This window comes from Oryzias latipes, chromosome 15 (genome assembly GCF_002234675.1).
Source record: "Oryzias latipes chromosome 15, ASM223467v1".
Classification (NCBI taxonomy): domain Eukaryota; kingdom Metazoa; phylum Chordata; class Actinopteri; order Beloniformes; family Adrianichthyidae; genus Oryzias; species Oryzias latipes.
The window spans coordinates 23866656-23889866 of record NC_019873.2 but is presented as its reverse complement, the minus strand read 5'-3'; the positions used below and the strand labels follow the sequence as shown (position 1 = coordinate 23889866).

Below are 23211 nucleotides of genomic sequence, written 5' to 3'. Positions count from 1 at the left end.
CTGGATGGTTTGCCAGTCCAGCACAGGACCACACACAGACAGAGGAACAATCATATTCACACCTAGGGACAATTTAACATCACCAATTTAACCTGTGTAGTATGTTTTTGGACTGTGGTAGGAACTACCTGGAATAAAGACACACATACATAGTGAAAACAGGCAAACACCATACAGACTGGGATTTGAACCAGGGCCTTTTTGCTGTGAGGCAACCGTGTGACCACTACACCACTTAATAGTCTCTCTTATAACACTTTCCGGATGTGAGGGAAATTGTTTTATTATTATCATTGTTTAAATGTAATCCTCCCAAATGGTTCATTATACGACACTCCCGATTGAACTTTTCTCTTTGTTTGCAAACTGTAACCTCCTACTTGAATTCTTAATAAAAGGAGCACTAGGAGTAGCAGACCTTTTGAGGAGAGAAGGGAGGTGGACTTTCTTCCGTCACACTTGCTTTACTCACTTTTGCATAAGAAACTTGATTCTTGTTGTGGTTTGTTGTTTCTAATTGTATTTTTCTTTAATGTCTAGATGCATTTATCTGACACCGGAAAATTCACGAAACAAAAAAAATATATATTATAAATGCGTAGCAGCATCGCTACCATGAGTCATTGGTTCTTACACACACATTTAGCAGCAAAAACATAAAGAAGTCATTTCCTGTGTGACTTCAACATTTCCTCACATCATAGTGAGGAAACCTTTGCCTATGGTGGCACACAATCATGTTTCTGAAATTGATTGGGTTTGGGGCAAAATTCTTTGCACTCTGTCTTTACATACAGCAGCAGCGTTGCAGTCAGGTCTCTTTCTGTCATTACAATGTAGGGTTAGAAAAGTGCTCATAATTCAGTCATAGTAACTCTCAACTTGTAAGAATTTTTACTTTTTTGGCAACTGGAAGTAAACTATGCTTCTACTGAATTCGGAATAATTTTAAGCTATCCACAAAAAATTATCAGCTTCTGCGAAGGTCTAAATAGCTCCAGATGTTCACTATCACCTCCAGGTTTGGCATTTGCTTGTGATTTACCACATTAAATCTCATTTTTTGCCATTTGGCTGCTCTTTTAAAGGGTCATCAAATTTGCTGCCATCTTTCCTTATCCTCTGCATCTTCTTCACTCACAGTAACTCTCCTTCACTACATCTGCTACCCTTAATCTTTGGTCTTCCTCTAGGCCTCCTTCCTGGTAGCTCCAACCTCAACATCCTTTTACGAACAACATCAGTGTCCCTCCGCTCATTGTATTCAAACTATCTGGTTCTGCTTCCCGGCAATTTATTTCCAAAAAATCTAACATCAGCTGCTCATCCGATGGATTCTTTTAATCCTCGTCATTTCCAAAAGAAAACCTCATCATCTTCAAATCTGCTGCCTCCAGGTCCTCTTCCTGTGCCCCAATTAATCTGACGTATCATCCATGTTTTATGGCCAGACTTTGTTTAGCTTTAAGATGACATAAGAAAAAAGGACTTGCTGTGGTGGCATTAGAAGTATTGGTAGTAACTTGTTACAAAAATAACATTACTTTTTGCAGGTGAAAGTTCTCATTTATCCTGGTGACTACATTTATTTCAAGCTATGAAAAAAAAAATAGATGCTAAATTAGAATAGTTTTGGAGCTGGAGTGTTTTGATGCAAAGGCCTAAATGCATCAACAGGTTTCAATGGCTTGTGAAAGAAAGTAACTTAAAGTAATTCAAGAAATCAATCCAGCCATAAAATTTTAACATATGGGAGTACTTTTCAATAACAGCAGCTTAAATGTAACGTATTGCATTTTGAACTAATTTTCAAAACACTGCGCCTCTATGGGTTATATAGAAATACATGTTTAGGGGGGCCAATCAGGAGCCAACGTCGTAGTAGGAGTTACAGCACCCCCTACTGTCACAAAAAAGGAACTGCAAATCAGGTGTTTGACTTATTAAACATATCTATGTCATTAACGTTGCTCCTACTGTCTTAGCTCTTATAAATACATATTTATGTTTAAAGAGACTATATTACGTCTATTTCCCTCCTGTTTTTGGCCATTATTCGGGATGTTTTGATGATCTAACGTGGAGTTTTGGCGCCATCTAGTGAGCAACTTAAACAGAATTTAAGTTTTAGATGATAACAGCGACGTCAGCTAAAAGAAAAATCAAAACAGTCACCGCTGCTGACCAGCATCTGGCGCGGATGTAGGTCCAGACAAAAGACTGTGGTCATCGGTGAATCCCCCGTGAGACAGAAAAACACTGCGGGCAGCCTTAGGGAGGAAGTACGCATGCGCGGAAACTCTAAGCCTGTCTCTGAACTTTCATTTTGCTCTGGCGTGTTCCCGTAGGCTGTAGCAAATGAGACAAAAACTAGCCAAACTGTCAACATGAACTAGCGTCTAAGCAATAGTTTTAACTTAATATGCACCTTTCGAGTGTCATTCAAATATTTATTAATAAATAAAACTCGTAGAAACCAGTTTAGCTAACTGTGCAGCAACAATGGTGTAGTAAGCTAAGTGTAAACAATCGACTGTGTGAGAAAGCCCTGGGAAAGGTGAGTTTGTTAACATTATTATTACTAGTGTAGATTTTTAAGTTCACTGAAATAACAGATCAACTAATGTAATATTCGTAAATACATTAAACGAAACGTGCATAATAGTGCAAACAAACATGTTTTAAATGTTATAATGTATGTATCCTCATATCTGTGAAAATGTTTTTTTTTTTTTATTATTGTCAGACTGATCTTAAGCATGGAGCGGTCCGCCCTGAAACAGGGCCAGCTGTTTGGCTCTTGGGAAACCAAGGAAAGGCTTGGGATGGGAGGCTTTGGACACGTTTACTTATACCAACATGTGGTGAGTTGTATGCTGTGCATTCTGGAAGGCCTAACCTAAACAGCAATGTTTTTTACCCCTTCTTTCTGCTATTTTCCTGTTTTGTTTTTGTTTGGAGCAGGAGACAGGGGTGAAAATTGCTGTGAAACACTGCCGCCTGGACCTGAGTGCTAAGAACAAAGAACGGTGGAGCAGAGAGATTCAGATCATGTCAAAGTGACTGCTGTTTGTGGTTTATCCAAATCAGGGGTCTGTAACCTTTAACCCAAAGAAAGCCATTTGGTCCAGTTTTAATGTTCCACCTCCTTGTTTAAAAATAAAAGCTTTATTTATGTTTTTGGCGCCATTAAACATTTGTATATAAAGTGTAGCTTTTATTTATTTACAATAACTAAATTACAAAAGTGTTATATTTTTCTGTAACACTTGTAGTTTTGATTGAAGCACAGACAAATTCCTTTCAAAATAAAACATACCCTGTGTTAAATAAGGTCCTTCTCCTGCAGCAAATTCAATTGAATTAACAAAAAGGAAGAAAAGTCAAATCTGTCATTATGACTTTTTCATCCTATTTCTCCTATTTAAAAGAAATCTATTCATGTACGGTAAATGCAGTTTTATATACTTTTGGAACTTTGCCCCTGAGCAGCAACTAGACACTGTTGTTCAGCAGAAGATCAGAAAAGTGCTTTTAGTTTATTTTAATAATAAAACCACTCTGAAATTTCTTTGCTCAGTTAGCTGAAATGGTAAAAATCTAAAAAAAAAAGGACGAAACTTAATTGACTTAAACAAATTAATCAAAACTACAAACTCATTATTTATTCAAATGATTTGCATTTTTCTACAAAGCCAAAAATGGGTGTGGCACCGGAGCCTCAGGTTTCTGACCCCTGATCTAAATTTTGTGACTTCATTTCAGCTTTTACAAATGTTTTATTACATGTTTGGTCCCACTGTCGACAGGCTGAACCATCTGAATGTTGTTCAGGCCAGAGAAGTTCCTGAGGAGTTGCATGCCATCGCTTTAAATGATCTACCGCTGCTGGCGATGGAATACTGCTCAAGAGGAGATTTACGCAAGGTACTATATAGCTTCTCCATTCATTTTTTTTTAAATAAAAGTTTTTGCAAATGTAGGTATTATGCATTTACTTTTTTATTCAGGTGCTGCATAAACCAGAAAATTGTTGTGGGTTAAAGGAGAGTGAAGTCCTCTCACTACTTAAAGACATCGGTATTGGGGTTTTTTAAGTTATTACTTTGATACAAGACTATTTAAGCTCAGTGTAATATGTGTGGAATTTCTGACCAACACAGGCTCTGGTATCCAGTATCTTCATGAGAATAAGATCATTCACAGAGATCTGAAGCCAGAAAACATAGTTTTACAAGAGATCGATGGCAAGGTGCAGTAATTTAGTCTGTAACATACATGAAGCTTGTATTAGCTGCAATTTGTGACACACAATAACAGATTTCTTTGTTCTTTTTTTTTCTTCTTAATTTTGTTTAAAATATTCCTTCTTCAGCTTGTACATAAAATTATAGACCTGGGGTATGCAAAAGATCTGGATCAAGGCAGTCTCTGCACATCCTTTGTTGGAACTTTACAGTATTTGGTAAATTTATCTTACAAAATATATTCATTTTGGTGTTTTTATTTAGTTTTAAAGCTTTATATGTACACATGACAGGCTCCAGAGCTGTTTGAGAGCAAACCCTACACTGTAAGTGTGGACTATTGGAGTTTGGGGACAGTGCTCTTTGAATGCATTTGTGGCTTTCGGCCGTTTCTGCACCACATGCAGCCCGTACAGTGGTAAGCCAAAAAATGCATCTAGTTTTTTTTTTTTTTCTGTAATTGTTCACAGTTTTGACTCATGTTAAAATACTAGTGTAAAAAAGGCGTGGCAGAAACCTTAATTACATGAAGCAGATCTTATCTACTCAAAAAAAAGGTGCAGTAAGCTAACTTCAATTTAGGGTTGTTTATGTTCAAAGTCTGCATTGTAAACAAAGGCTATTTTTTCACGTCTTTATTATTTACTAGCATTTGTTGGGAGAAATAGCAGTTTTTTTTTTTTTTACCGGTAATAATTGCAGATGTTTCTTTAAATGCTAAATTTCATCCCAGTTCAGTTTGAAATGTGTTCTTTGGAGAGCTGAAAGGATTATTTTTTTTTGTCTAAACATGATGGAGACTCCTAAGAGTGAAGCCTTCAAAAGGTAAAGTGGAAATGCCTGGTTATGTTAAACAAACTAAGTGCATTTGAAAGTTGGAGATGAAGGTTAAAGTGTCTGTTCAGTCTTACTTTGTTGATCTAGACATATTTTCCCCTTCCCAGCACAAGTGATTCACAACTCTTGGTAATTCTGTACTTTAAAAAAGGAAAGGAAAACCTGGTTCAGAGAAAGGAGAATTGGAAACCTTCTCAATATTGAAGATTTTTAAGAAATTAGAAGCTATAAAATTGGATTATCATGATACCAATTTTGTTGGAAGTGTGTCAAATATTGAATCTTTATTTTTGTTGCAGACTGCTTTGGAAAATCTTAATAATTTGTGTTCTAATTTTTTGCATTTATTAATTTTTTGCTTGTGTAGGACAAGCAAAGTCAAAAACAAGGGGCCTAAAGACATCATGGCAGTCGAGGACATGAATGGTGAAGTTCGATTTTCAGCACACCTGCCTTATCCCAACAATCTTAGCAGGTCAAGGAGGAATCATTTAAATTTAAGTGAGTCCAGCTAACTTTATTCTGAGTAATTGATATCTGTTTTTCCTTTGTTCAGTCCGCTGCTGGAACCCATAGAGTCTCTGCTCCAGATGCTGTTGCTTTGGGATCCTTCAACTCGTGGCGGAGGACTGGATCCGGAAACAAACAAGCCTTACTTTTACTCCGTTCTGCACAATATTCTCAGCATGAAGGTTAACCCGAAGAAAATGTCTTCAATCTGGATTTACTTCATTCTTTAGTGTGTGTGTTCTTTCTAATTGACGGAACATTAAGTGAAACTACCCTCAAGCTTCACTCTTCATCTTCCAGGTCATTCACGTCTTGGACATGACCTCAGCCCAGCTGCACTCTTTAGATTTGGGGACCGACGAGAGTTTACTCTCTCTGCAGCTTCGCCTCGAAGCACAAACACAAGCGCATATTTCCCCACAGAGCCAAGAGCTTCTGCTGGAGACGGGAAACTCCCTCGACCCCCGTAGGCCGCCCATCCAATTTCTGCCAGAGGGCTTGGTATGCAGCACAGAAAGACAAACGCAAGCCAAAACGGCGTTTGTTTGTCGAACGCTAACTACATACACCACAATAGTGTATAGTTCTTGTACTTTTTCATCTGCAATTGTGAATGCAGATGCAGATAAATTCCAATTTTTGCTAATGTTTTTCTTTTTTACAAAGTGAACTACATTTTTTTGTTGTTTTTTTCTTTTTAGGGCAATAATAAATTTCCACCTTCCTCTTTAGGGCAAGTTTGTAGTTTTATCTCCAGAGTCTTTTATTTTATGCATCCATAGTTTTAATTCTGCATCTTTTTATTTTAGCGAGGCTGGGATAACTCTATAGTGTTCCTGTTTCACACAAGCCTTAACAAATACTCCGGACCGCTGACCGCCAGACCTTTGCCAGAGAGCGTCAACTTCATAGGTGAGATGCTTATCTCTGCACCAAGTTGTAAACGTATTTTCTAGATGTTATTGTGTTCTGTACTCATGTTTAAATAAATTTTATCTAGGGTTGATTTAACTTAAATTCAGTTAAACTCGTGTCTAATTTGGTGTGATGTGATATGTGCTTGTGTTCTCTCTTGTTGCCAGTCAGGGAGACTAAAACACAGCTCCCCCTCTCCACTCTGAGAAAGGTTTGGGCTGAAGCTGTCAGCTATGTTTGTGGACTGAAAGAGGACTACTTCCGGCTGTATCAGGGGCAGAGGACTGCCATGTAAGTGCATTAGTAGCCACATAAATGATCACTGTAGTAGCACTCCGAGACTCTGGTTTCTCCTGCTGTTTGCGTTAGGCTGAGTTTGCTGCGTTACAACACCACCTTGACCAAGTACAAGAACGAACTGTTCTCCGAGTCACATAAACTCCAAGCCAAGCTGGCTTTCTTTAAGACAAGCATCCAGTATGATCTGGAGCAATACGCCAACCAGATGAAGAACGGCATCTGTGAGTGGATTTTCAGGATCTTCTGTGATGTGTGTTGCATTTTTCTGTCACTTTTAACGCCTCTGCTGCTGTTTTGTTTTAATGTGAAGCTTCAGAAAAAATGTGGAAGACGTGGCAAGAAAGTAGAGAAAAGGTTGATTTATTAACGAAGGTGAGACACTTTCAAAACAAATGCTAATTTATTGGAGTGATTCAAACAGCACAGTGCTAACGGTTTTCCTGCTGAAGGCTGCAGACGTGGGGTTCCTGGATAAAGAGATTCTGGGCTTGCATAATGAGATTGTGGAGCTGCAGAGGAGTCCATATGCCAGAAGACAAGGAGATGTAATGGAACAGCTGTGAGTATCACTGCAAAGCTGTTATTCCACTTCATTTTGAAAACCCAAAAGGATTTAGACCCATTTTTTTCCTACAAGGTTTAAGAATTATATGAGATATAATTCAGAGCAAGTGAATCCCAGAACACATTTCTGATGTTTTTCTGTTACACTAATATCACTATTGGTTCTTATAGTTTGGGTCTAGGGTGTTGTGGAGTGGCATTTAACCCCAAGAAACATATGTTTCCGAACTTTTAAAGTTAATTTGACTTATTGTTTTTCATTTTATGTAGCAGCAATTGAAAATAATTAAAAATGCTTTTGTCTCTTTTTTCAGGGAAAAAAAGGCGATTGAACTCTACAGGCAACTGAAGGCTAAATGTAAAAGTTAGTACCTAAACTTATCTAAAGCAACATACAATAATCCACATTTTTAATTGTAATACAAAAATATTTTTTTGTGTATTTGCTATAGGTACATTTGTAAAACTGCTAATTGAATGATACAAAAATGATGAACAGGTTGTGTTGTCATCTCCTTTTCAGGTCCTGACCCGCCTCATGGTTACAGTGACAGCTCAGATATGGTGAAAACAATCCTTCAGACAGTTCAGAACCAGGACAGAGTGCTGAAAGATCTGTACACTCACCTGAGGTAAACTATACCCAATTTAATCAAACATTTTGAACAATGTCGGCACAAGTGAGGGATAAAGTGGCCCGATTTTAATGTTCTGAATGTTCATTTTTTCCATAGTACCATTCTAGTGTGTAAGCAACATATTGTGGATTTGTTCCCTCATCTGGAAAAAGCCCTGGGGGATATAAAAGCTACAGAAAACACTGTGATACAAATGCAAAAGAGGAGACAAAAGGAGTTCTGGTATCTTCTTAAGGTTGCCTGTGTATGTACGCTATAAAGTAACAACAGACACTTGAGAGCTTCAGCACAGAAATGAGGTATTTTGGTAGCTAATACGATTTGTGGTTGTGTATTTAGGAACAGAACAACTCTCCAGTGTCGTCACAACATCCCTCTGATTGGTAAGATCTCTTCCAAACGCAACTCTCTGCCTATAAAAGATGAATTTCACTATAAGTTGCAGTTTGAGGTGTAAACAAAGTCTTTAAAGTGTTAAATGTTTCTTGTCTTTTTCAGTGAAACTGTTGGCCAGCTGCTCAATGAAAATCAGCGGTATCTGAGTCATCTGACTTCTCTCATGCAAGATGCTGCTCAGAGCATGGAGCACAGTGTAATGGTAAAGTCTGGAGAACAGAATGAAATGATCATTATTGATGTAACTTTCAAATATAAGGACAAGTGTCTTCACTATTTTTGATCAATAATAGCCATCCCCTCATGTTGGTCTTGTGTCTTGATGGTTTTTCTTTTAAGTCTGCTTGATTTTGAACAGGTTTTTTTTCTTTCTTCAGGATCAAGACTGGAGCTGGACTCAGTCTGGAGCAGTGAAGGTCCAGTCTCAGAAGCCATGAAAACTTTCCAAAGATTACAATGTCTGGCATATCAGAAACACTCTATGTGTGCCTATACATTATCCTCTTTGACAATAACGTATAAAAAGTGTTTTTAAGCTGTCCATGAAAAAATGTTAACATATTTAATGAGTGTTTTGTCCTTAAATATTAAACATATTTATTTTCAGATGAATCAAAGTGCATTATTTTTGTTAAAAGAATGTGTTAACAATGGAAGGTGACCTGACGTTTTTATAAAGGTGTTAAACACAAACATTGTTTTGTCTGAGTCATCCTTGTGAGTAATCTGAATGCCTTTCTTATAGTTAATTGCATGAAGAAGAAAAAAACAAGAAGAAATAAAGTTTTTTAAATTATTTGGTTGGAAAATCACCATAAATATCATTTTTAAACCTTAAGACTTGCATGAAGGTACCTTCTCATGTCATTTTTGCCTAGATAGATTTTGGGATTTTTACAGTGTTGTGTTATTTTCAGTTTTTATAAGTCATTTTATTTGTACTCATATTTTTGTTTGCTCTGTCCAATTATTTGGTTCCCGAATCCCTTATTTCTCATTTGTTCTTTTTTTCTTCTTCAAATTTATATCTCTTAATGAGTGATCTATGCCCTTTTTGTTTGTTTTTTTTAAACCGTCTGCCTTTTTTGTGTCATAGTTTGTGTGTCATAATTATTATAAATATTCATTTTTGAATAGGTCTTTGTCAAAGTATTAGTTTTGCCATTCATATTTTTATAGAAAAGTTGACCCTAAATTATAGAGTTTGCCACCGAATATTATTTTTATTTCTTTTTTAAAATATTTCCTGTACCAAATTGTCCAGGCTCAGAAACGCAAAATAACTAGAAATAAGAAGAAGAAAAAAACAATTTACTGTCCCCAGGACTTTTTTAAAATCGCATTTGGCTTTTTTTCGACGGTCCCTGAAGTAACTTCGATGAAGCAAATCAGCGTTGGAAGGGGAGGAGTGACGTGAGGGGGATGGTCCGTCGAATGATAAGACCAGAGTGCAACTGTTCGATACTTGGGTAATTTTTCATTTTTTAAAACCATATATTTATTGTAATGTTTCAGATGTTTAAATAATCAACAGCATTGTCCATTATGTGAATATTAGTTATATTTTATTGCCGTTTGACAACTTGAAGTTGCGCTTAGGTGCAATTTGCCGACGGAGTAAGCGATTTCCGAATCCACCCTTAGAGAAAGCTAGCTAGCTAGCTAGCTAAGCGAACCTGCTAGTAGTCTTCCGTTTTCCACTTTCTCAATGAGTCGGTCATGTTCGAGTATGCAGATTTGTATCGTTTAATTTCTGCTTTATTACTTTGTAGAGGCATCTCACTTGCTGCCTTTTTAAGAACAAGTTATAAAGCAGAAAGAAGCACGCTAGCTTTACACTTCCCAGCATTCCCATTAGTTCTCGTGTTACGCATCGAGGTTCCATTACATTTCAAAACTGATCTTCACCATGTTTAACAACCAACGTTTTACTTGATTTAAATTGTAGGCCAAAACATAATAAACAAACGTTCAATCTTTTTTATTATTGGGCTGTTTTTGTTACTTTACAGATTTAATACAAAATTGATTCACCCTGCAGCAAATTTGGTTCAATGTGTATATTGACACCTAAATTGCACATTATGCGTACTTTAAATTATATTGTGATGCAGTATTGTTGCTAGAACTCTACAAAACCTTAGGATTTCGACCATATTTTTAGTGTTTTCTCGGGTGTGTCAATGTTTTCTTCAGATAAGTGCGGAAAGGTCCCCTGTTTTTCTGAGTCTGGGACTGTGGGTATTTTGATTCCCTTTCAGTCACTGCTTATCGTTGTGTAAATATTTCTGCTGATTGACATTTCCTTTTTTTCTGGCAGGTGTGTGTAAGTGAGGATGACAATGCCGCATGTGGGGGCAGTATTTGCAGCAATGGCAGGAGTGGTTGCCCTCATGCTGCACTCCTCCATTCACAAGATAGAGGAAGGACACCTTGCCGTCTACTACAGGTATTTCATTCGGTTTTTTTACGTCTGTAGTTTGTGAAAAACACCTGTTTTTCATAGTTGACATTAATATCTACCAATTGGGACCTACTTGTTTAAAGATAAATCCCAATGAAAACTGGATTTTTTTTAACACTTTCTTGTGGTATTTTACTCATGATGGAGGACATATATGAAGAAAATTAAGTTTAAAATTGTGGTTCTGCTTTGCAGAAACTGTCCCAGAAAATGACATAATCATAATTAAAAGACCACTTGGAATCCTTTTCAAACAAATCAATAGATGATTGCAATGGAGCTTTAAAGGATTTTGAGAAATTTAAATATACTTTACATCTGGTGAGGCAGATTATAAACGCAAAGACAATATGGAAGCTGTACTGGGAACTCGTTCATTTATTTATTTATTTATTTGTGTATGCGGATATGCACCAAGCAATGCTTGTTTTTGTTTTTTTTGTTTTTTTTCCAGAGGTGGAGCTTTACTAACTACTCCCAATGGTCCAGGATATCATATCATGTTGCCTTTCATCACCACATACAGAGCAGTGCAGGTAAACAGATACTTTTGCACTGAAACCCAACTTGTAGTAGATGTTTTTTTTTTTTTTAAACTAAATTCATTTAAAACTTTCGTTGAATCCGCTTGGTCCAAACAAGACTCCCTTGGGAGGTGGAGGTGTTTTTGAAAAGTTCTCAGTCAAAATTTATGATTAAACATATTTACTCAGCAAGGATCTATAATAAATAAAAAATAAATTTTGCACCATTTAGTTGCATAATTCTAAAAAAAAAAAAATTTTGCTTTTGCTTTCAAAGCTTCTTAGCTGTAAGGAACAAATTTTTATTGAGTGGCTAATTCCTCTAACTATTTCTGATCTGCTTAAACTTGATCCTTTGGACATAAATAATACAAATGTAACACAAATGAGAATAATTGAATCAAATGCTATATTTTCCACATTTGTGATATTTCTTTTTTCTAATAGATTTGGGATAATGTTGTCTCATTTTCATGTGTTTAGTTTTATTTCTCTCAACTTTAACATTCGGGTCAAAATATGTTTGAACTTTTTGTTTTAGACCACGCTTCAAACTGATGAGATCAAGAATGTGCCTTGTGGGACAAGGTATGACTGTTTACAGAGACACATTTTCAGAAGTTAATTACTCTTTAGATACTATTTGTTTGAATTAAACCTTGTTTTTTTTCTGTAATAGTGGTGGTGTGATGATCTACTTTGACAGAATAGAAGTTGTAAATATGTTGGTCCCTACAGCAGGTATGGTGTATTCAAATCTTTGTGATTGCAAACGTTCCTGATCGACTTTAACCACCGTGTCTTTGTTTGTAGTGGTGGACATTGTGAGGAACTACACGGCCGATTATGACAAAACTCTCATTTTTAACAAGATTCACCACGAATTGAACCAGTTTTGTAGCGTCCACACACTTCAGGAAGTCTACATTGAGCTGTTCGGTGAGAGGCTTTGACTGCTTCAATAAGTGTTCCTTCCTAAAACTCCAAATAGTTTGTATTTGAATAGTTTGCCTTGTATCCTGCAGATATTATAGATGAAAACCTCAAAACTGCACTGCAGAAAGATCTGAACGCTATGGCACCTGGACTTACAATACAGGTATGTAAACACACTTCATAGTGATACAGCATGCACTTAAATTTAATAATATTTGATATTTTAAGGGAAAAAAATGGAACAATATTTTGCACTTCTTTTAATAGTCAGAAATTGTTCCTGTTAGTATTCATTTAAGTTAATGATCATATTGATTAACACTGTAAAATATATTTCTCATGAATTTGTAATTGTTTGACCACATTTGGTCAAAATAGAAAGATGTTGCATATTTATTTAATTCTCTCCAATTCCATGCAGGCTGTCCGTGTCACCAAACCGAAGATTCCCGAGTCTATCAGGAGGAACTTTGAACTCATGTGAGTTTTAGAGGATTTGTCTCAGCACAGACTTACTCACTTAATTCATGAATTAAATACATTAAATAGAACTAAATGTGTGTACTTGTGTGTGTGTGTGTGTGTGTGTGTGTGTGTGTGTGTGTGTGTTTAGGGAAGCAGAGAAAACTCGTCTCCTAATAACGGTTCAGACTCAGAGGGTTGTGGAAAAGGAGGCGGAGACTGAAAGGAAGAAAGCCATTATTGGTAAATTTGTTGTTTTACTGTAAATCATTGTAGGCTTTTTATTTGCATCTCTCTGTAAAGTTTCGGCTGTTTCTTTGTCAGTCATGTCTAACAACTGTTTTTTTGTCCTTTAGAGGCTCAGAAAGTGGCTCAAGTAGCAGAGATCCATTTTAGACAAAAGGTGATGGAGAAAGAGACTGAGAAGAAGATTTCTGAAATAGAAGGTTGGCATAGCTGCTCTCATTTTCCTTTTTTTGTGGATAAAATGTCTGAGGCCATTGTGGTTTTCTCATTTGTCTCATTTATCACATGTGTTCGTTTCAGATGCTGCTTTCCTGGCCAGGGAGAGGGCCAAAGCAGATGCAGAGTATTACACTGCTGCTAAGTTTTCTGAGGCAAACAGGGTAAGAACTGTACAAGTACCCTCCCCTACTCCAAATATCATCATCTAACCCGATTTTCTGTTTTCATTTGTGGAGATTTAGATTTGAGGGCTTTTCTGATCCTGTTTTGAGTTTTTTTCTAAAGAAAAAACCCCACTCTGATCAAAATGGTGTCTTTAACATGTTTTTGTGGACATATACAAAGAAAATGAAGCATTTCTACATTCAAAACGTTGTGAACGAGGAGCAGACGAAAAAATGCTGTTTGAAAATTGCTGCTCCGCTCTGCAGTGGGGAGGTTAAGATGGGGCGGGGTAGCTCAGCGCCCACAACTCGGAGGCGAATGTCAAAGGAATTTACAGATTTCCTTGATTTAGGCACAAAACGTCAGAATCCTAATTAAAAGAGCACCAGGATCTCTTTTAAAATGGATTTTAAAAAATGATTTTAGTGGGATATAAAGCTGCTTCTATTCAGCTCATTTCATTTGTAAAAGATGCATCATTTAAGCCCATGTAAATGTTTTTTTATGGATTAATCTTAACAGATGTTATGTTTTTGTTTTTCTGACTAGCTGTTATCAGTCTAGGTGATATTTCTCTATCAACAGCAGAAATGAATTCTTATTATAAAGATGCCCCAGGAGACCTGTTTCATGGACCTTTGTCTGGGATCATACCTGTGTTTTGATGACAAAAAGCTAAATCCTTATCATTTTCTCAAAATACTGACATAATTCTTTTTAATCTTTGCAGCTTAAGTTGACGCCGGAGTACCTGGAGCTGATGAAGTATCAGGCCATAGCTGCTAACAGTAAGATCTACTTTGGTCAGGACATTCCGAACATGTTTGTTGAGGGGAACAGCAATTCGCCCAAGTCTGGACCAACTTCAAGTTTGCCCGGCTCTGAATCAGACGTGTTCAAAGCTAAGCCAGATGGGCACTGAGGCTCCAGGAGAACCTGATGAGGACCTTTCACTGAAAATTGTGGGTGTTGAAGCTTTGCAGATGGTCTTGAATCTAAACAGCAGTGGGGACGGTGAAGTGAAAGATGATTGGAAAGTGCGAGAGCCTGGGGTAAACAGAAAGTTGGAGAGAAAAAGTGAGCTTAAGGAATGCTCGATGCCATGGTAAAAATAATTAGCATAAAACGCCTATGCCTGGAAAGGTGACACTAAAGAGTCGCCCTAATTTAAATGTGCGCTTCTCTATTTCAGGTTATGCATTTTTTTTTTCCTGCATTGTCTTTTCTAGTCTTGCAGCTGCGTTTATGTTTTTCTGTGTGCGAGAGCATGATTTGTGATTAAATATGAGATGATTTTCTGGAAATGAATGTCTGGCTTTGCAGCACTGGAATCTGACAGGTGTCGCTAGTTAAAAGTTTGAATACTTTGTACGGGTTCAGGTGTACGGTATATTTGTGCCATTTTTGTGCCGGTCGGCCGTCGTTGCTGAGAGTCCTTTTGAAGACTAAGTAATCCTAGCTTCCATGAAACGCTGCCTTTGAACCGTTGACTTTTAGTCAGCTTATGCACCAATGTTTTAGGGTAACCGGTGTGGTAGGACTCGGTCATTGGATGGAAGCCACCTTTAGTTTGGTTTTGATGAACTGGAACTGAATATGTGCGGCGAAAGCTTTAATTACAGTGGATGATTTACTGCTTGTTGTGTTGTTTATTTTCTGGGGGGTTTTGTAATCCTATGTTGATTTGTTTTGTTGGCAATTACTTTAATTCCCAGTGAGATAAAAAGAAGAGAAATAAAATCTGGTTTTCTTCTATAAATTCAGATGATCGATCATTTCTGTGAGAGTGCTACAGCAATAAATACCAGCTCAACACGCTTGGATGTATTCTTTTTGTTAAGAATTTTCTTTTCTTTTTTTATTCTGATTGTCATTTGAAAGGTTTGCTTGAATCAGATGATGGGCATAATTTATTAAATATCAACTTTCTATTTTCAGGGCTTTTCAGTTTATCGTCCATTCTCAGGAATTGCTTTTCATTCTTTTAGAAAAACTTGGCATTGCTACATATTCACAGACGAGTTACTCTTAGGTTAAATTGGAAATACAAAATCCCTACAAATGTATTTTAATTTGTTTGTATAAAGTCTGTAAACAGGAGCATTTTGAGGATGTTGTCGGGTCAAAAATGAAAGAAATTCTGAAACAATTCCAATTGTAGTGGTTTTGACTACACCAGCTTAACTGGAAATGCACATCTCCCTGTTGAGAGTAATATTTAGGCAAGCACTACACAGAAATACTGAATTAGGAGGTTCTTTTTATTTTATTTTTCTGAGATTTGAACAAAATGCAAGTTGGTGCTAGTTGTTTTTTTTTTTTTTTTGGGGCAGGGGGCTGTTTTAAACGTTGAAAGACTTTCACCACTCAGATTTCAAGCCTTACATAAAAATGAACTAACTGACCTGCAGGCTGAATATTCTAACAAACACAAGCAAAGACTGGAGAAAACAACAGTTAGCAGCCCACACCGGTTGTTGTTTTTTTTGAAGATGATGTTGTTTGGTGGTGGGTTTAAACACACAAAGAATAAAGCGGTTGTGAAATTAATTTTGTCAATATTTTGTACAATCTGTGAAATTTAAAACATTTTCTCCTTGTTTTAAAAATGTTTACATGTAAAAATGTTTCTAGGTTTTGACAATGTTTCTATGTAAAATAAAACCTATTTTGGTACCAGTTTCTTTTTTGGGTTTGTGACTGTTTTCATGTAGTTCAGATCATTTCCAAAAGGAGGTAATCTAACTTAAGATGAGGCGGGATATGACTCATTCTGAAATCTGGTTTGGAAAATCGAGGGTTGTGAAAAAAAAAAAAAGTCATGAAATGTTGCAGATAAAGTATTGATAAAGTATTTTTCCTATATGGGAAGGCAAAAGGTGTTTTGCATGTCTGGAAGACAAAATAAATATTAGAAAACTGACGTAAATCTAAAAGTAGAGTAAAATATAATAAAATGCTGTTTAGTTAATTAGTTGGCAATACTTCATTAAAACATGAAAAGTATTTTATTTGAAAGGTAGAGTATTTAGTTTCATGTTATAATTTGCATTTTGATAAGCCTAACAAGTGTTTTTTTTTTTTTTAGTAATTTGACAAGTGTGATTAAAGTCTGCATTAATAGGAGGAAAGCATCTAAAATTCCTACAATTCACCAAACACTTGAACTATACTACATTAAGTTTTAACTCCATTTCAAACCTGAAACCTGTATATGTATTTTTTACATAAATTTGCTATACATCTCAGCAAAACTACAAAGCAGCTTTGAATGAAGGCAACAAAGGACAAGGAAGTGGTTATGGAAATGTGAAGTAAAGCTTCCTTCAGCTGTGTGTAAACTTTAGTTGCATAAACGCTTTCAGATTAGACTCAAATTTGATCTGAGAGCAGAAAGAAACAACTTTACCCCCTTTATTTCACATGAAGTTTATTCTGGATTTATTTGCAGAGTTGTACTAATTTTGTAGTGAAAGTCTGTAAAACTCAGCAATTTTAACCCCCCCCCCTCCCTTCCTTCACCACCACCATCCCAATTCCAGGAAGTGAGGTGATGGTCAGGTTTTTACAGCTTCCTGCCTGAGCATCGCTTTCCTGGGTTGCTTTGACATCACGTCCATGATTTATCTAACCTTGACATCTTCCGGGACGTTTCCCTCACCAAAGGGCCTGAGGGTGTGGTTCCTCCTCTATGAGTAAATTCATTCCCAAAAACGGCGGGGGAACGTGAAAATGAATCATCAGCAGGACACAGCGCTGCTCTGTTCTCCTCTTTTCTCTCAACATTCTTACTTCCTGTGTGTTTCTGCTGTTTCCCAGCAATATCCCCCTTTCTTTAAGTAACCCCCTAAAAAAAGCAGCTGTTCAAGCTGACAAATGCTATTGTTGCATAAGCACAGTTCTTTATTACAACTAAGTCAACAGGTTGAAATAGTCTTAATCAGGCTGTGAAAAAGTTTCCTTTGTTCGAGGAAATTACTCAGATTCTATCAGCTTTAAAGTAGACTCAAAAATTAAAATATCTGGATAAGAATTACACACTTTCCAGCTGTTTGTACATCTGTTTATGTGTTTAAAGCCCCGCAGAACTTTAAAAGTCAAAAGTCAATTCCTAATTGTTTTACATTTACATTCATAATGTTCTTAAAGTTTGCCATTTCCTTAAAAATAACACAAAAGATTGAAAATTGATATTTCAATTCACACAACAAAACAAGTTTTTGATTTTAAGAACGAGACAGTATCAGGCACAGCTGACATGAATGGTGGTGTGGAAACAATAACATAATATAGAAGTTATAAATATTGAATTATGTTTAAAATAAGCTAACTAGAAGCATTTTCTGTTTTGGGTATAGGAAAAAGTCTGAACTTCTCTATATATATATATGAGGAGCAGGATCGATTATAATGCTTAGAATTTTCCCCAAAATAGAAAATGAGATTATAATCAAATATAACTTTATTTATTTTTTATTTTTTTAGCTAATAACTCAATCATGACATGTTCCCATAAACAGTTTACCGTTCAATTAAACCTGAGGAACACAGTCTTCCTGGACAGACAGTTACATCCTTGACACAAACCAGATCAATTTGACCAAACATGCAACTCTTTGCTCCCATAACCTAAAACAAATTTATTGGTGGCATCGAACCTGCTCCAAACCTGCAAACACAAACATCTAAAAAGAAAGAAAACATGCAAAAAGTGAAATATGTGCAACTGAAAACATCTCCCATATGCAGTCTCAGTCTCAATTGATAACCCCTTTATAAGAATATGCTCTAATTTTATAATATTTTGGGATGAATATGCTCATTTTGTAGCCATAACAAATCTGAAAGACAACTATAAATCAATTTTTTGGGTCATTTATTTAAAAGCAGCTCAGCGGCCTTGTGGAAGACTGGAAGGTCGTGAGTTCAAATCCACGTCCGAGTCATACCAATGCCTCCGTACTTGGCGCACAGCATTAAGGGGTTGGATTGGGGGGATTAAACCACCAAATTCTGAGTGCGGCGGTGTCTGCAGCTCCCCAAGGGGGTGGGTGCAGAGAACAATGGGACTTTAACTTTCCATACATGCAACTACAGCTTCACTTGAGATATTATCAAAAGTTGATTTATTTTAACCCAGTGTTTTAATGTTGAGAGATATTAATAATGGTAAGAGCACGAAAAGTAACAAAACAGTTTTTGACTCAGTTGTGTCATTCAGTTCTCTGTCTGCTCAGAAAGCTCTGGTTCTGATAGGATGTGCTGCTTGGCTTCACAAATTAAGTAAACTTTATATTCCAATAAATAAACTGCTGAAAAAAAGGTTCTTTAACCATATTTGGACATCTGTCAGTTACTTCACATATTCTCTAGGAAATCTAGTAACTAAAAGTGTGGAAATGTAAATTTGTTCTATCTTTGAGGAACCATCTAAACTGCCAAATCTGCTAAATTGCCAAATCAATTCCTAATTTGCAAACTTAAGTTTAAAAAGGATATTCTATTAGTAAAGTTCTTTTTAAAAGTAAATTAGGTCACATTAGTAATATGATCTACTTTTCTTAGAAAAAAAAATCTTTTTTTGTAGAACATTAAAACAGATTCTCAGTGCAGCTATTATGTCTTGTTGGTGTGTTGTCGATGATTTAATGTGTTCTGTCTTTTGCTTTGTACATCTCCAGGTGCCGCGTCAGATCTTCTATTCGCATGTCCTTCAGGTGCACAAGATGTTCTAACTTGTTCACTTTTATCTGCAGGATCTGGAAACAGTGATGGAAAAATCAAAGTTTATCCTAAAAGAAGTTATTAGTAAAAATCAAATTCAAATAAAAAAAAATGTGTTACTACTTCTGTTGTCAGCATAAAAAGGGTTAATTCAATGGTTTAAAAAAAACTCCTTGTTTGGTAAAGGAGAAGTTAAGCACATCTTCACTCTGCTTTTTTTTTTGCTGCAAATGTTTGCAAAATGAGGAATGAAAAAAAAAAAGGTTAGATCCGCTGGGCAGCTGCTGACTCACAGACCACTGCTGACACAAAGTGTGACACATTTGAAAACACACACACCCAAGAACACAGCAGCATTGCAGGTGGGGAGCCTGTCTGACAAAGCTTTTCTCCAGCAGGACCATATGTTGTTCACACATATGCTCCCATTCAGCTTAAGAGTTTGCAGCATGAATGTACTGGAGTACCTCCACCGTCTCCTGCAGAGACAGGACTGCCTGCTCTTTTTCTTGCAGGATGAGTCGTAAACTCGGGTCCATGTCGGAGTAAAACCTGACTGCGTGTTGCACTTTCCTGCCCAAAGAGAAACAAAAGCATTAATATTATTGTTACTATGAATACTGGTATTGCTAAACGTGCTACAAAGAAAAGGTCATACATGTTTTTCTCCATGTTCTTCTCATCTTTCCTCAGCTCTGTCAGCTGAGTATGGATCTGATGAATTTCTACATAAAAAGAAAAGAAAAACACGATGTTTTTTTCTTAATAAATAACAAATAAACCAGAAGTATCAGTGTGCTGTGGTAAGAAACCTACATTGCTCCTTCTGATAAATCTCATGGGTACAACTAAGGTGAAGATAGGAGGATTAAAGACAGACAAAGAAGAAGAAACAAGGTAAGATTAGACAAAAGAAGAAGAACAAACTTTGGCTTTTAGCCAGCAGTGCAGAGATAAACACTATCTGGTGGTCGGGAACTGATAAGAGGACTGGAGCCCCTGTCTCTGATGGTGGAAAGGGAAAAGATGGAAAAGGAAGAGCAGAGGAACAAGGTGCAGGCCAGGGCTGAGGTCAGCTTCACAGGCTGGCTTTGCTGAGTATGGGGAAATGGAAGAGACACATATCACCATATCACCAACTAACACCCTGGCAGGGGAGTGTTTTTCTGGTCGCTCCTGTCTTCAAAGGGAGGTATGTTAGCGTCAGCGTGTGGTCACTGCTATCTCCACGACTTTTGGCGCAGTGCAGACGCCTTAACTTTTTTATTTAACCGTTATTTCACCGGGAGGATCAGTTGAGAACAGTTTCTCATTTGCAATGATGGCCTGGACTTTCCACTAACTACAGTCCAGGGAGGGAAAACAAAAATCCCCACAGACGCAGAATCAACACTGACAGTGGTAATTATATGTGCGGTTAAAAAAAAAAAATTCTCTGAATGTTTGCTAATGGCAGAAAATGTCTAAAATTAAACTGACCTCCTTTGCAGATCTAAAAATATGTGACATTTTAGCATTGTCAGCTTACCTTCATCCACAAAAAATGCTGGCACAATTAAACAATCTTCCTCACTGTCAAAACACAGTCATCAAATTGAAATTTATGTCAGCAGTTTTTGTTTCCGTTCACCATGTTGCAGCTTTCAGCAAACCCTTAATCACCAGATTACTGTCCTGTGATGTGGTGCAAAGTAAATCACTGAATTATTTTTGTTTTATTTATCCTCTCTTTAGTTCATCAAGCTTGTGTATAAAAAAATATATAGTTCCCAATGTTTAAAAATTCATCAAAGTAACTGTACCTGCGCAGGGTTTCTTCAGGTCCCTGGTGTCATAGTAGTCAGGGTTCTGATTCAGAAAAAAAAGTAAGTCAAAATTTTAGGGATTTTTTGTGCATCTCAAAAAGAATGTGGGCAATGACTACATCATTATACAAACTGTTATATTGTTTTTTGGGTTCTCCAGCTTCTTGTCGATCTTCTCCCTGAGGGCACTGAGAGCTGGCACCACAGCTCCAGAAGTGCTCAGAACAATCTTGTTGAGTGTTTCCTCTGGCACATGAAAGTCAAGCCTACAAAACACCTTCCTGTTCATAAAAACAAACATTTAAAATAAAAAAGAAATACAGCCCTTCACTGATCCATAAAAACTGTAATTTTTGTTTTTGTTTTGTTTTTTCAGCTTGTGGCCTCAGAGCGGGGGTCTGCAATATCTGACGCTTAAAGAGCCATTTGGTTCAGTTTCTTACTGACCAAAAATGCGAGAGCCGCAAAATCTCTCTTTACCGATTAGAAAAGTGCCCCTTATTTAAGTTAAGAAATTTGTTTATAAAATCTATCTTTTAAATTTTTTACATTAATTAATTTACAGCTGTGTTATTTTTTTCAACATATGTTTTAAATGTTTTTACTTTTGACAGCAGCAGATACCAGCTCCTTTCCTTTCAAAATAAAGTACACCTTGTGTGCAATAAAATCGTCAAAGCCAAAATAAAACCAATATTTTTGTGTGCCTTCGTCCTGTTTCTTCTTGTACTGTCTAATAGAAACATGACAACACTGGTGTAGAATTCAATTTTTACACGTGTAAAAGCCTATTTTAGGAACTTTGCATCTGAACAGGATGCTAATGTGCAGCAGAAGATGAGAGAAGTGCCTTAAGCTTAACAAGCCACTCTGACAATCGACAATGAAATATCCAAATATAAATGACAAAATAATTAAATAAAACAAATTAACCCAAACTGCAAACCCAATATTTGTTCAAATTTAAAAGAAAAAAAAACAAAGAAGCACAATGAAGGAGGTTAAAAGAGCGGCGGCTCCACAGCCTCGGGCTGCAGACCCCTGCCTTGGAGCAAACCAGTACAAAAAAACATCAGATAGACAGGTCCAGGGTTTTTTTTTGACACAATTGTCTAAAATTAAAGAATTCACACATGTTTATGCATAATGTGTTTGAATTACTATTTTGCGGCCCACAGTACCAGAGTTATTTTTTGAGAAACATGACGTAGATGTTTATTCTAATGCCAAATTGTATGAGGAAATTCTGATTGTTCTTATTTTTGTGTTTTAATCTTACCCTTTTGTCACAGGTTTTCACTCACCAAGAAAATCAATGTTATGGTAAAATCTGGCATCATGATGGCTTGTTGTTTCTCAGGATTTACTGTTGGTATGTTTATCAGTGAAATTCCTGGATTTGTGATTGCTGATAAGAAAATCTTGTTCTTGCAGGTTTGTAGTTTTTAAGCACATTCAGTACAACATCTTCACCCCTTTAAAGCAGGCCAGAGTTTTAATAACAACAATTTTCTGCACATTTTTTGTTACATTTCCCCCCCAAAATCTCTTTGTCCCTATTTTTCCCCCTGATGCATCAAGCCTAAAAACCCAGCACAACCACAACATAAAAGCATCTCTAGCTTGTTTTACTTCTTTTATTTGTTATTTCTTTTTTGTTTCTTTTATCCGTTTACAACCTAAAGAAAGTTGAAACTAGTACTTCTGCATTAAATGATCAAATTAAAGGTTTTTTTTGTCTTGCCTGTTCAGGACGTTCCAGTTACTGAGCTTTTGCTGCGTGGAATTAGCAGGAATGTAGTTGTGCAAGTCAACAAGCTTTGGGAAGAAATGTTTTACAACCTCAGCTGCCATCACTGCAGAGGGTCCAGCAGACAGTTCAGAGGAAAACAAACAGACAGACAGATAAACCGATGAGAAAATAACAGATAAATTAAAGCGAGATCAAATTACATCTGCTGCATGTTTTTTTACGAGCTCCCAATGGAGCACCAGTGCAAACAAAAGATTCAGACTCACTACCTCCATCGCTGAAGTCTCTTGAAATATTTCTTTTGGGCCTCGACAAAGGTATTTTGTCTATCCAGGCGAATAAATCCTGCTGTTCCTCGTCATTGAGTTCCCGCTCCATGACTTTTAGATATATATGTGTATGTTTTTTTAATCAGTTATTAAAACTGGGTTAGCTTGCTAGCTTCCTTTGACAACAGAATGTTTGGAGCGTTGCTAGGCGACCGCAAACTACGGGCAACGTCAAGC

General features: G+C 36.7%; 3 protein-coding genes across 5 annotated transcripts; 2 read left to right on the top strand and 1 right to left on the bottom strand.

Annotated features, from left to right (window-relative positions):
* The first annotated feature begins 2222 nt into the window (after positions 1 to 2222).
* Positions 2223 to 9102, top strand: LOC101171857 (inhibitor of nuclear factor kappa-B kinase subunit alpha). The gene is made up of 22 exons (XM_004077180.4): positions 2223 to 2557; positions 2747 to 2864; positions 2965 to 3059; positions 3810 to 3927; positions 4011 to 4080; positions 4164 to 4252; positions 4376 to 4465; positions 4541 to 4665; positions 5452 to 5559; positions 5641 to 5776; positions 5895 to 6095; positions 6404 to 6506; positions 6677 to 6800; positions 6879 to 7030; positions 7120 to 7181; positions 7259 to 7368; positions 7688 to 7737; positions 7897 to 8005; positions 8108 to 8255; positions 8351 to 8394; positions 8510 to 8609; positions 8785 to 9102. Exons 2-22 carry the CDS (start codon positions 2760 to 2762, stop codon positions 8842 to 8844), a joined length of 2199 nt encoding a protein of 732 aa, XP_004077228.1. The 5' UTR covers positions 2223 to 2557; positions 2747 to 2759; the 3' UTR covers positions 8845 to 9102.
* Positions 9103 to 9771: 669 nt separating this feature from the next.
* Positions 9772 to 16107, top strand: LOC101166981 (erlin-1). Of its 3 annotated transcripts, none has more exons than XM_023963787.1 (12): positions 9772 to 9876; positions 10728 to 10856; positions 11326 to 11407; positions 11937 to 11983; positions 12075 to 12136; positions 12209 to 12334; positions 12421 to 12494; positions 12753 to 12811; positions 12945 to 13036; positions 13150 to 13239; positions 13340 to 13419; positions 14154 to 16107. In XM_023963787.1, exons 2-12 carry the CDS (start codon positions 10744 to 10746, stop codon positions 14343 to 14345), a joined length of 1017 nt encoding a protein of 338 aa, XP_023819555.1. In that variant the 5' UTR covers positions 9772 to 9876; positions 10728 to 10743; the 3' UTR covers positions 14346 to 16107. The 3 variants fall into 3 exon arrangements, with proteins under 3 accessions (XP_023819555.1, XP_023819556.1, XP_023819557.1); XM_023963788.1 differs by having other exon boundaries at positions 9792 to 9876; positions 10725 to 10856; XM_023963789.1 differs by lacking the exon at positions 9772 to 9876 and adding an exon at positions 9943 to 10024.
* A 1763-nt stretch (positions 16108 to 17870) lies between these two features.
* Positions 17871 to 23193, bottom strand: LOC101171604 (sperm flagellar protein 1). Its single transcript, XM_004077179.3, has 7 exons — positions 22975 to 23193; positions 22697 to 22808; positions 21086 to 21233; positions 20950 to 20995; positions 19806 to 19872; positions 19615 to 19720; positions 17871 to 19182 (listed from the first exon to the last, which is right to left on the bottom strand). The coding sequence occupies exons 1-7, from the start codon at positions 23081 to 23083 to the stop codon at positions 19069 to 19071; spliced, it is 702 nt and encodes a 233-aa protein (XP_004077227.1). The 5' UTR covers positions 23084 to 23193; the 3' UTR covers positions 17871 to 19068.
* Positions 23194 to 23211: the final 18 nt, after the last annotated feature.

Bases quoted from the DNA above. Each gene is read 5' to 3' on its own strand.
- LOC101171604 (XM_004077179.3), bottom strand. From the start codon at position 23,083: ATGGAGCGGGAACTCAATGACGAGGAACAGCAGGATTTATTCGCCTGG. The intron at 22,809-22,974 runs GTAGTGAGTCTG...GACCCTCTGCAG, and splicing joins AAGAGACTTCAGCGATGGAG to TGATGGCAGCTGAGGTTGTA. The intron at 19,183-19,614 runs GTACTCCAGTAC...CACTGTTTCCAG, and splicing joins CTCTGCAGGAGACGGTGGAG to ATCCTGCAGATAAAAGTGAA.
- LOC101171857 (XM_004077180.4), top strand. From the start codon at position 2,760: ATGGAGCGGTCCGCCCTGAAACAGGGCCAGCTGTTTGGCTCTTGGGAA. The intron at 4,466-4,540 runs GTAAATTTATCT...TACACATGACAG, and splicing joins TTGGAACTTTACAGTATTTG to GCTCCAGAGCTGTTTGAGAG. The intron at 5,777-5,894 runs GTTAACCCGAAG...TTCATCTTCCAG, and splicing joins ACAATATTCTCAGCATGAAG to GTCATTCACGTCTTGGACAT.
- LOC101166981 (XM_023963787.1), top strand. From the start codon at position 10,744: ATGACAATGCCGCATGTGGGGGCAGTATTTGCAGCAATGGCAGGAGTG. The intron at 11,984-12,074 runs GTATGACTGTTT...TTTCTGTAATAG, and splicing joins AATGTGCCTTGTGGGACAAG to TGGTGGTGTGATGATCTACT. The intron at 12,812-12,944 runs GTGAGTTTTAGA...GTGTGTGTTTAG, and splicing joins AGGAGGAACTTTGAACTCAT to GGAAGCAGAGAAAACTCGTC.